Source organism: Arachis hypogaea, chromosome 1 (assembly GCF_003086295.3).
Source record: "Arachis hypogaea cultivar Tifrunner chromosome 1, arahy.Tifrunner.gnm2.J5K5, whole genome shotgun sequence".
Classification (NCBI taxonomy): Eukaryota; Viridiplantae; Streptophyta; class Magnoliopsida; order Fabales; family Fabaceae; genus Arachis; species Arachis hypogaea.
Genome location: NC_092036.1, coordinates 100,428,560 through 100,440,117, shown reverse-complemented (window position 1 = coordinate 100,440,117; position 11,558 = coordinate 100,428,560). Strand labels below are relative to the sequence as shown.

General features: G+C 29.9%; 1 protein-coding gene and 1 long non-coding RNA gene across 6 annotated transcripts; one reads left to right on the top strand and one right to left on the bottom strand.

Annotated features, from left to right (window-relative positions):
• The first annotated feature begins 4,452 nt into the window (after nucleotides 1-4,452).
• Nucleotides 4,453-7,352, top strand: LOC112778696 (uncharacterized). The gene is made up of 3 exons (XR_003190578.3): nucleotides 4,453-4,753; nucleotides 4,952-5,066; nucleotides 6,060-7,352. It is a non-coding gene; the product is annotated as an uncharacterized lncRNA (long non-coding RNA).
• Nucleotides 7,353-8,616: 1,264 nt separating this feature from the next.
• On the bottom strand, nucleotides 8,617-11,396 carry LOC112703059 (cell wall / vacuolar inhibitor of fructosidase 1). 5 transcript variants are annotated; one of them, XM_072200783.1, is made up of 3 exons: nucleotides 11,027-11,396; nucleotides 10,163-10,222; nucleotides 8,617-9,159 (listed from the first exon to the last, which is right to left on the bottom strand). In XM_072200783.1, exons 2-3 carry the CDS (start codon nucleotides 10,206-10,208, stop codon nucleotides 8,702-8,704), a joined length of 504 nt encoding a protein of 167 aa, XP_072056884.1. In that variant the 5' UTR covers nucleotides 10,209-10,222; nucleotides 11,027-11,396; the 3' UTR covers nucleotides 8,617-8,701. The 5 variants fall into 5 exon arrangements, 2 of the variants coding, with proteins under 2 accessions (XP_072056884.1, XP_072056887.1); XM_072200786.1 differs by having other exon boundaries at nucleotides 10,163-10,240; nucleotides 11,027-11,350; XR_011864601.1 differs by lacking the exon at nucleotides 10,163-10,222 and having other exon boundaries at nucleotides 8,617-9,116; nucleotides 11,027-11,381.
• Between the last annotated feature and the right edge of the window lie 162 nt (nucleotides 11,397-11,558).

The following is an 11,558-nucleotide window of genomic DNA, read 5'->3' as shown; positions in this document are numbered from 1 at the left end:
AAAAAAAATAAAATTAATTCTTTAAAACTAATCACAATAATAATTTAATAATAAACAATAAATATACAATAAAATAATACATTAAACTTATTACATATAATAAATATAGGTATAGTCAAATTAATTTATTAAGGATAAAGATTAAAAATTATAGATAAAAAATAAGAATCGAAAGAATAACACTTTAATAAAAATATATTTACAAAATTATAAATAAAAAAATAAAAATAAAAATACATAAATTACGAAATTATAAATAACAATATTTATCTTTAAATTTATAATCAAAAGTTAATCCTACGCAAACATTCTTCTCTCTGAGGATAACAAATGGATGCATTATGCCGGATGTGAGGATGGTGATAGTTTCTTTGAGGAAGATACACGCGTTAAGCATTTTTACTAAATGAATTGCTTTTATATATTTTTTTATATTTAATTCTTATGTATTTTTTTATTACGTTGTATTTGTTTTAGTGAATACTGAAATAGAGACAACAGAATAAAAATACTGAGAATTATTTTTTGTGTATTATATTCGAATACAATGTATAAGACATAGAAAAGATTAAAATAATTATCGTGAAATGACTAAAATAGTCATATAATTCTAAATTTTGTGCATTAAATATAAATTAATTTAATGGAAATTGAGAGTACGTGAGAATACATAAAATTATAAAAAGAATTAATCTATAAACTAACAAAATAAAAATAACATTGAAGCAATAAAAGTAAGAATAAATAACATAACGTAAGTATGTACAAAAGGTTTAATCCTTTCAAAATATTTATGATATAATTTAGATCGATTTATAAAATAAAAATATAATTATTATTATTTAAATCAAATTAGATTAATTTATCAAAAAATTTTAGATATAATAAAATTTTAATTAAAAAATAAAATTTAATAGTAAATTAGTATAACATGAGAAAAAAATTATCATTAGAGAAGTGTAACAGGGTTAGTGAAATTTGTGATTTGTAACTATTTAGTCATTATTAATATTTTAATGGTATAAAATTTATTTATTATTAATTAAATACTGATTAAATTATTTATTTTTTTATTAATTAAGTACTGATTAAATTTTAATAAAAATGTTTGCCTCCTAATTTTTTTCTCTTGTAATTGTGCATTTATTTGGTTTTTTATCTCTTTCATATTATACTATATTTTTTATATTTATACGAATAATTTTTTTAACAAAATTAAATAATACTAATTGAAATACCAATATCAAATATGAAAGCTCCCTTATACGGCTAAAAAAACATCATAAGAAATCCTTCTTTTGCCTTATATCTATTGTCACTCCATGTCCAATTGAATAATGTAAATGATGTACACAACATTTAAAAGGTCTACTTTTCTGAAAATAGAATGTGTGTGAAATTTCATTTAATATTTTTGCTAAATTCAAGAAAGTCAATAAATTAGAGGTAGTTTTCGAGATTATTACAAAACAATGGTGGGTATTTATACTTGACGTACTTATTATGTACTCTTATTATAATTAATTATTATTAATTTATTCGTGACTTCTTAAATAAATATAAAAATATTATACTATTTGAGTTATAATTTATTAAAAACATAATTTTACATATTAAAATAAGAAGTTATAGTTTTTAAATTCACTTAACGTGCATTTACGCTTACCGATCATTATTAATTTTAATAGTTTTTTTCATAAAAATTTTCATATTTATTTCAAGTCATTTTAAATATTTTAATTCATAAAACAAATCTATCACATAGGAAAATTCTATTAAAAAAATAAATAAATAAAAGACAATGCTTCCAATTTTTTAAAGAAAATAATGAAGTAAATTTAATTAAAGGATAGAGACGTATATTTTGACTACAATAATATAAGTTACTAAACATTAATTCTTTACCATAATATTCTAATCTTCAATTAAAATTAAATATGAAACTCGTTATCAATACCGTGGTTCACTTTTTAAAATAATACTAAATATTTAATAAAATTTCTTATTTTTTATCAATATTTAATTAATATTTTAAATATTAAATACTAAATATTAAATTATAAATTTTAAATTTTAATTGTAAAAAAAAACACATTGACTAAATTTTAACTAATATTCATATAAAATGTTAACTTTCTAATAACTTTTTGCTTTTTATTTAGAATTAAAAGTTTAAAACTCAACATCTCACCCTTGTCTCCCACTATGACTATATATTCAATGAAATTACTTTATTTTGTTAAATTGGAAGTTTTACTTCTCTTAATGTGATCATTTATATTCCAAATCTCATTTTCCATTTAGTTTTAGAGTAATAATCTTTCATAATTGGCTGAAAACCATTGTTGTAAAAACTAGATCAAAAATCGAGAATTGGTTATTAAACTAATCTGATTTAAGATAGAAATCAACCAATAATAAATTGATCAAAAAATTAGAAAAATCGATTAAACAATTGATCAAATGTCCCAAAAAGCTGAAAATATCAAATTTGTGTATAAGACCAAACCTCAAAGTGTCGAAAAAACATGAGCACTAAAAAGTAGTGGAAAAAAGTTAACTAATTGCGAAAACTAAATCGATTAAATAAAAAGAGTAAACTACCATTTGTACCCACGAAAGTTGAAAACGCTGACATATCTACCCATAAAAAAAGAAAATTATCATTTGTATCCATGAAATATGATTTTTACAAGCAAAATTATCCAAACACTAAAAAATTACCTAAAATTCCTAAACTACCTTTATCTCTACCACTACCATTATCATCTCTCTCTCTCTCTCTCTCTTTATATGTTCTCATTTTTTTCCCACCACTGCCACCACCACCACTAACCCATCCTCTCTCTCTCCTTCCATTTTCTGAGCTCATCGCCGCCGCCATAATCCGTCAACTTTGCCAACTTTTTCCTCTTTCTCTCTCTCTCGTTTTCCTTATGTGTTTTGCTTTTCTCTCTCTCTTCTGCTTCTTTGAATTCTCAACCCAGAAAAAGGGTTTCACCATCATAAAAAACAACAGAACCATCTTCAGATTCTTTGCCCCCACACTCTCTCTTACCTGCAAAATCCTTTATCTTTACCACCACACCACCTTCTTCATCCAATCACCTTTCTAACCCTAACCCTCTTCACCCAACCACCACCTCTCTTGCCCTTTCTAATCTCAAATCCCACCACCACCCCCTTCACCCAGCCACCACTCCATTTCCCTCCAAAACTCACACACGGAGACATTACACACACACCCACCCGAGGAAGAAGAAGAAAAGAGGAAGGGCAGCAAGACCACACTGGCAATGTGGGGACTCGCTGCCGCTATCACATCATCGTCGCTGTTGTTGAGGGAGCCCAAAGAGGATATGCGACCCAGAACCAAGGAAGGGGGAGCTGTCGCCGCCGTCGCGCCCTGCTGCTGCCGGCTCCGTCACATCTGTCACCGCCATTGATTGAGTCTGTCATTGTTGTTGTCGCTGGTCTGGAAGGAAGAGAGCGCGGAAGAGATTGGAGAAGGAAGAGAGGGCAAGAGATCGGAGAAGGAAGAGAGGGCGACGGCCCGCAAGAACCGTTTTTTCTCTACTTTTTCTATTGTTGTTGTTGACTTGTTGTTGCTGCTGCTACTGCTGCTTCTTTATGTGAAGAAGATGATGATGGAGGTATAATGGTGGTGGTGGTGATGGTAGTGATAAAGAAAATGAGATGGTGGTGAGATTTGAGATTAGAAAGGAAAAGGAGGGTGGTGGCTGGGTGAAGAGGGTTAGGGTTAGAAAGGTGATTGGGTGAAGGAGGTGGTGGGATAGTGAAGATAAGAATAATTTAGGGATTTTAGATAATTTTTTAGTGTTTAGATAATTTTGCTTGTAAAACCATATTTTATGAATACAAATGGTAATTTCTTTTTTTTTTTTATGGGTAGATATGTCAGCGTTTTCAACTTTTGTGGGTACAAATAGTAGTTTACTCAAATAAAAAAAACTCACCATGAACACAATGTCAATGACGGAATGTTGATAAAATTAGTTATTGACAGCAATAAAATACACTTTTCATTTATTCGATTTTATTAATGATTTAACCGTGGGTAAATATAAAGGACGCACAAAAATTGAAAATTTCAACCCATAAATTTACCCATATATAGCTTTGCCGTTGATAAATAAAAAATTAATTTAAATAATTTAGCCATCGGCAAGTCACAACGTTTATTTTATTTTCAAAAAATTATTTTCACAACGTACCGACGGAAGTAATTAATAATTAACTTATTTTTAAATAAAAATTAATTTATTAACATTATGGTTAAGTTGTCGATAAACCATTTTCTAAATTTTCAATAAAAAATTATCAAAAAACTAAACCGTGAGTTAGTAGCATTGTCAATATTATTTGTGTGTGTCCAATAACATTTATGTGGTGCCAAAACTTACTTACAGCTAAATAGTTGGTAAACTAAATCACAAGAAAAAAAAAAATGAAAACCTTTAAATATTACCGATGCCTTGGAGATTTATCGACGACATAGTCATCAGTAACCTTCACCTCTAAAATGGCTGTCGGAACTTTTGTCAATAAGCTCGTCCTGTGTAGTAGTGTTTGGGACCAGAAGATTCTTTGTCAATAAGCTCCTCCTCGTTGGAGCATTACAGATTGTGTTCGATTCTGTTTTAAATCCGCTGCTCGATTCTACTCATTGTTCTAGTCTTTTTGTCCTAGGTCTTTTGTTTCATTTTTCCATTGCTGGAGCAGCTAAAACGAGGTAAGTGGCATGAAATTTGTCCCTAATTATACTGATTGTGTTCTACAAGTTTAATATCTATTTTAGGTAAATGATTGTTGTGCTGAAATCTATTGCAAAATGGTTACAAGTTGTTTTCGTTTCTATTTTTTGTTGATTTAAAAGAATTTTTTGCTCAATCTGATTGTATTTCAGTTTTGATTTGTACATTTATTTCAGATTGATAAGTTACACATTTCTACCTTCATGTTTGAGGGAGGTAAAGAAATTGGTAAGGCCTATGCATGGCCCAAAACCTCTCATGGGTGAATCATTAAGGGTGGCAATGAGAAAGGTATCCTACCTTACCTAATCCTAATCTTAATCCTAATCCTACTGCGGTTGAGAGTATCCTAATCCTGTCCGTTCTTAACTCGCGGATACCTAACTCTATCTACGGGTTGCCAAAAAAATACAATATTATTATATAACTTGATGATAATTTAAAATAGAACCGACTTTTATATAAAAAAAGTATTAAATTATCAATTAATGATTTTCTCTTAGTAGTTAAGGATCTTTTGCATTTAATAAGAGGTCTTTGATTCAACATCCACTTGAAACATATTTTTATATAAGTATATACATATACATATATAGGATGCGGATTGGTCGGATAGGGTTAATGCTCAACCCACATCTTACCTTACCCGCTGTAGATCGGGTTGGCAACCCTACCCAACCTATGAATCATGAACCGAAATTGTGGTTTCATGCTCTTTTAGTGCTCAATTTTAATGTCTGAACAGCATCTCTCTTTAATAATGAGAAAGTGAGACTTGTGCTTTGTAGGGATCAAATTCTTCATATGATTACTTTTGGATTATTCTAAATGCTTTGTGATCCGTGTTGTTGTTAGTCTGATGATTACTTAGTTTCTAGTAGATTCTAGTTGTTCTTTCAAGGAAGGATGCAATTCTCATTGGAATTTTAGTTTATTTTCACACACCTCACAAATCCATGAAAACTATTGGTTTGGACTTTGGAGTTTGGTTTAAGCTTTATACGTGTTAATAATTTCTTGTTTGTTGGTGTACAAAGCCATGCTTGTGAGCAGCACATATCTCTAATTCATTTAACTATTTCATTTTGGTGTTTGAGATTTATTGAATCGTTTTCTATCTCTCAAACGAGTTTATCAATTCAATCATCAATATGTATCATTATGATGAATACATTTATAGTTTTTTCTTTTAATCACTAGTAGCCAACTTTCTTCAATCATACTTATAGTAATTCATAAATTCTTATTTTATTTTACATATTGCAATATGACTTAATTTTACAGGGTCTTGGATGAAGAATTTAGAAAAGACTTATTGGTTATGGGAAGCTTTGATTCTTAGGTAGTATTTGGTGGAGAGACAGAGATTGAAATACTGAGATTGAGAGATAGAGACTAAGAGATAGAGACCGAAATAAATCTCAGTATTCTGTTTAGTGTAAAATGTAAAATGGAAGGCAGAAATTGAAACAAGAATAAAGCTCAAATTTAATTTGCACAAAAGGTAAAATTAGAATTACTTAATTGAAATGAAAGTATTTTAGATATAAAATATTATTAAAGTTTTAGTCTTTGTCTTTAAAAATTTCAGTCCTCTATGTCTCCACTTTTTTGAAGTACTAAAATACTGAAATTTCGAAGACAGAGATAGAAATCTTAGTACTAGTCTTTGAGTCAACAAACATGATACTGAGTCTCAATCTTCCAGTCTCTGTCCCAATACCTCAAAACAAACGCTACGTTAAAAACTTGAATAAAACGCACATGATGAAGATTTGGTGCTTGGACGTAATCTTGATATTTTCCCATCATTTTCACTGGAACAACCATTGAAAGGTGATCTTTCATTCTTTCTTAACATTTTATTTGATGATGCACATAAATACTTTGAATTCTTTAATAATATACATAAGAATAAAAGGATGTAGAAAAATGTAAGAGCCTTCTATATTTTATATGAAGTTGGGTTGCAGCTTAAATATACAAAGGGCAACAAGGTAAGCGTGTAAAATGTCCCCAATTATATGGCAATTTGTTTGACTTTGTAATCCTAAAAAACAGGAGGGATTTGAAGAGGAATTGTTATGATTTTGGTTGACAAAATGGTGTGAGCACTAAAAAGGCTTGGTGGCCATTATGCTAGTAATAATGTATTTAGACTCGCTACCTATCTTGCTATTATATGTTATATGTTTGCAAGCTTATTAAGAGTTAGATACATTTTAGCAAAAGCATCTATGAAGTTTTTCTTTCATGTATGTATATATATTTTTTAATTTAGGTAATTTCAGGATAAGCTTGAAATGGCATATGTTGCTACAGGATTTGGGCATGTAATGTTGCCTGAGAATGTTCATGAACCAGCCTTAAATTGTGCATTTTAATCAAACCAAATTATTTTTTGCACAATTTTAGACAAGTAACATAGTTCTGAACATTTGCAAAAACTACAAGGAATCTTTGGAAGAAGTTGTTGTCTTATTGAGCAGGTACATTTTAGGCATAATTTTATATGGTCCTTTTTCATATATTAAAGGATGAATAATGTAATGTTAGGATACAGAGAGATGCATTTAACCGTGAAAGTGTCAATACAAGTTTCTTTTAATATATTACTCAGTTTTACTTAAATGAAAATTAGGTGCAGAGGAAGACAAACAATTTATGTTAACTTGAAAGTCTATGAGAGATCAAAGTGACAGAAATCAAAGTAATTGATTATATACTCATGCAAAATATCAGCGTTATTTTTCTCTTTTGTCATTTAGTACTTGTCAATAAATTTATTTATTACAAGTTATTAGAATTAGTGGTTTATTAGGTATGTTAAACTAGCTTTTGCTTTGCATTATATGAATTTGAGATTGGATTTTGCTATGTTTTAGCATTTTGAAGGATAATCCTGAGAATCAGATGTTGTTTTGAGTGTTAGATGGATTAGAGAGTGATGAAACATGACAAGGAGGCATGAATTATGGTTTTCTTTGCAATAATAATCTAGAGCATTTGAGATGCACGGAATAGCATCATATTTAGACGTGATACACTTGATTAGGAGAATAAAACTCACACTCTTGCTCGTGTATGTGGGTATTTCACCATTCAAAAAAGAAAGTTATTTCAAAGTGCTTTAACTTTCACAATTTTTTTTTATAATCTTATATAGCAGATTAAAATTGCTGTCACAATATCTTTTAGAACCGATAGCGGCGGTTAAAAACCGCCACGATTAAAAAAAAAACTATTTACCAAATAACGGTGTTAACAGTTGCACGCAGCAAAAAGATTTATTTGTTTTGCGGCAGTTATATTTGCGATTTCTGAAAATAAATCCCCGCAAAAATTTCCTACGCACTATAGGACGCAGGTTGAAAAACTGTTGGAGATCAATTTTGCGGGCAAATTGCATAATAAACCGACGCTATTCGGCGTTTATGTTGTAGTGACTACATACAACATTAAATAAATAAATGGTATATTATTTTAGAGTTTTAGAAGGACATTTAATTAGATTTAATTAAATGGTAACCTCCTCCTCTAAAATGGCCTTGGAACTTCCGTCGGTAAGCTCGCCTGTGTAGTAGTGTTTAGGACCAGGAGATTCTTTGGTTAATAATAATTAAACAAAAAATAACTACTAATTCACCTCGATCACTTCTGACTTTTTACCAATCCCATGCCGATATGCCTGTGTTTTATTTTAATTTATAAGCAAATCCAACTTTGGCTAATTAATAATTGCATATTATTTAAGAGTTTTATACAGACATTTAATTAGATTTTTAAATAATTTTTAAAATAATAAATTAAAAAATTAACTATTTTTATTGATATAATGATATACGATTAATCATTTATATAAAATTTTATTGATAATGATAATACATGAAGATTAAATTCATTATGTAATAATTGAACTATATATACTATAATTGTTTAGCAATAGCTCCTAGGATGCGAGCAATTTCATGAGTAACATTGTTCTCATTAGTGATTGGCGATTTTCCATTGAAGCTTTTCTCACATTTACTAACCACAAGTGCAGCAGTGTTAGCATAATCTTCAGCCAAACGGGGTTTCCCAATTTTGAAAGAATCAATGGCTGCAGGCATAGCAGTTTTGATAATAAAACTGTAACTTTCAAGACAAGTTTTCAACTGAACCTGAATGTCTGGTCTCTTTCCCACCCCAAGCAATACGAAGAGAATGTCTTTGGGATCTTGTGCTTTGAGTACCAAAACTTGTGCCATGATTATTCCAAGACCTGGAACATCCCTAACATCCTTGCTTGCATCAACAGCTTTTAAGTAACTAACACATTGGGAAGGGTATGGTGTCTTGCTGCATGTTTGTGTTATGAGTTTGTCATTGCTTTCACATGGTGCTATTGCAATTGAAGCCACAACAATTGTGCACAATAATGTATTTAGAGAAATATGTTTCATGTTTAATTACAGAGAATAATAATTTATTATGAGCCAGCATGATGAAGGGGGTGATATTTATAAGTGAGACAATTTAATTATGAGAGAGATCATTTTGTTTGTCTTTGGAAACTTGATTATTCTTTTGGATAGATTTAATTTTGTACATTTAATTTTAGATAATAGTGAATCTGGAAAGATATTATACCATGCACGTTTGGATAATTATGTTTTGAAATTTAATTTTATTCACATATGGAAACTATCGGTCTTGGAAACATAATTAATTTTATTCTTTCATATAGATAATAATTTAATCATGTTAGGAATACATTAAAATCAGTAACCAAAATTATTTATTAGTATAAAATATATGTTAGAATATAGATATATATTAAAAATAAATTAAACAACACATGTAGTTATACATAAATATATTAGTAACGGCCTAATTTTAGTGTACAGATTGTATTTTTATAAATCATTTTATACAAAAACTAGGCAACCAAATAATTTTTTAACTAAGTCCAACTAAATAATTGTGTGCGCGCTTTTTCTTCTTTTTACTTGTACTGCGGCTATTTTTTTCTTCTTCACTTCCTTTTTCTTCCTCTTCCTCTCTTGTTATCGTAGTCGTCACCACCACCACAACTTAGTCATCACCACCACCACAACTTCCTTCTTCTCCTTTTTTTATTTGATTTTTTCTCTTTCTTATTTTTTTCACCTCTTTCGTTATATAAATGTTATTTTTAATTTGATTTACTAAAAATAGATGCTATAATTTTTAAAAAGTAAAAATTTTATCAAATTAAGTCTTAAATAATTGGATACTAAATTAATTTAAATTAATTCAATGATTAATTTATTCAAATGCTTAAATATATGTTAGAAGTTCGAATTCTATTTTGTAGATATAACAAGAATTAAAGATTAGAGATTGCTCATTGAAGTTTTCCTCACAGTCACTAACTCCATGGGAAGCAACATCAGCACCTACTTCAGCCATGCGTGGGTTCCTGTCTTTGAAAGCATCAATGGCTACTTTATTTAACATCAATATGCAAAATATCACAGATAATAGATTAATGGTTAAATAAATCTTTAAAAGATTGTCCGATTGTTATTTTCGTTCTCAAATAATTTTTTTTAATCAAATTAAGTCCCTTAAAATTTAACATAATCTTGTTTCTCCTTTCATTTCTGGACTAATAGTTTTTGTCAACGGTTATACACATGGGGTGTTAACTGACATATATGTTGACAGTTCTACGCCTAGATAGAACATGATAATATATATTTATTATATTACGTCAAAATAATCCCTGGACCTATTTGTATAATCTTAATCCCAAAATCTATAGAGACATTAATCCATCTTATTGAGTGGTGTTACAGTGGTGCAGAGTATCCCTTCAACCCCATTAACACTTCTATGTTGTTCGATTTATAAATTTTTGATCCTGTGTGTTACCTTTATTTTGTAAATAATTTATTGATGATTCAACAACAGAATTCCAAAACCCCCAATCACTGCCTTAATTTACAAAGAACACCATCTTAGCAAACCCTGCCCTTTAGATGAACTGAACAAAACAACAATTCCATCTATCCTTCTAAAATTACATTCAGCCATGTTAAAACAGAGCATCCAAATTTTTCAACCAAGAAAACATGTAAAACCCTAGCAGCAACTACCCGCAGCACAAAAATTCTATCCTAAAACTAACCAACATTCAACCCTAACCTCCCCGCAATACTACACACTTAGATCAGAAAAAAAAACCAGAAAAAGGAAAGAAAAATCAGCGTAGTAAGGGTTAGTACCTCTCACCCAGAGCCAGTGCCTACACAGCGGCGCAATGGTGGCCTAGAGACCCAGACCAACAAGAGCACTCGCACTCTGTGCAACGTCGCCGATGATTGCTTCTTTTGCGCTTCCGGTGATCAGAACTTCTTCATCTTTTCTTTGTGTTTAGTGACTTTTTGTTTTTTTTTTTTTTTGAGTGAAAGGAGAAGACCATGGCAGTGTAACAGTACCCTATATACCTAGACGACCAAGTGCAGTCGCAATCTGTTATGCGTCGCCAATGATTTCTTCTCTTTTGTGTTTCGTTTGTTTTGAATGAAAGGAGAAGAGTGGTGAGTAATGGGGGGATGTAACAAAATAGGAAACGACGTCATTTTTAACCAAAGCATCCTAAACCACAAAACGGCGTGTATCTATCATTAGTTGTCACCTAACGTTGCACGTGGAAAACCGTTAAAAGAATTGGTTAAATATTTGATGAAAGGACAAATGAGATTGATATTAAATCTTTAGAACACTAATTTGATTAAAAAAATTATTCGAGAATAT

Bases quoted from the DNA above. Each gene is read 5' to 3' on its own strand.
- LOC112703059 (XM_072200783.1), bottom strand. From the start codon at position 10,208: ATGGCTGAAGTAGGTGCTGATGTTGCTTCCCATGGAGTTAGTGACT. The intron at 9,160-10,162 runs GTGAGGAAAACT...CAATTGCAATAG, and splicing joins TTCCCATGGAGTTAGTGACT to CACCATGTGAAAGCAATGAC.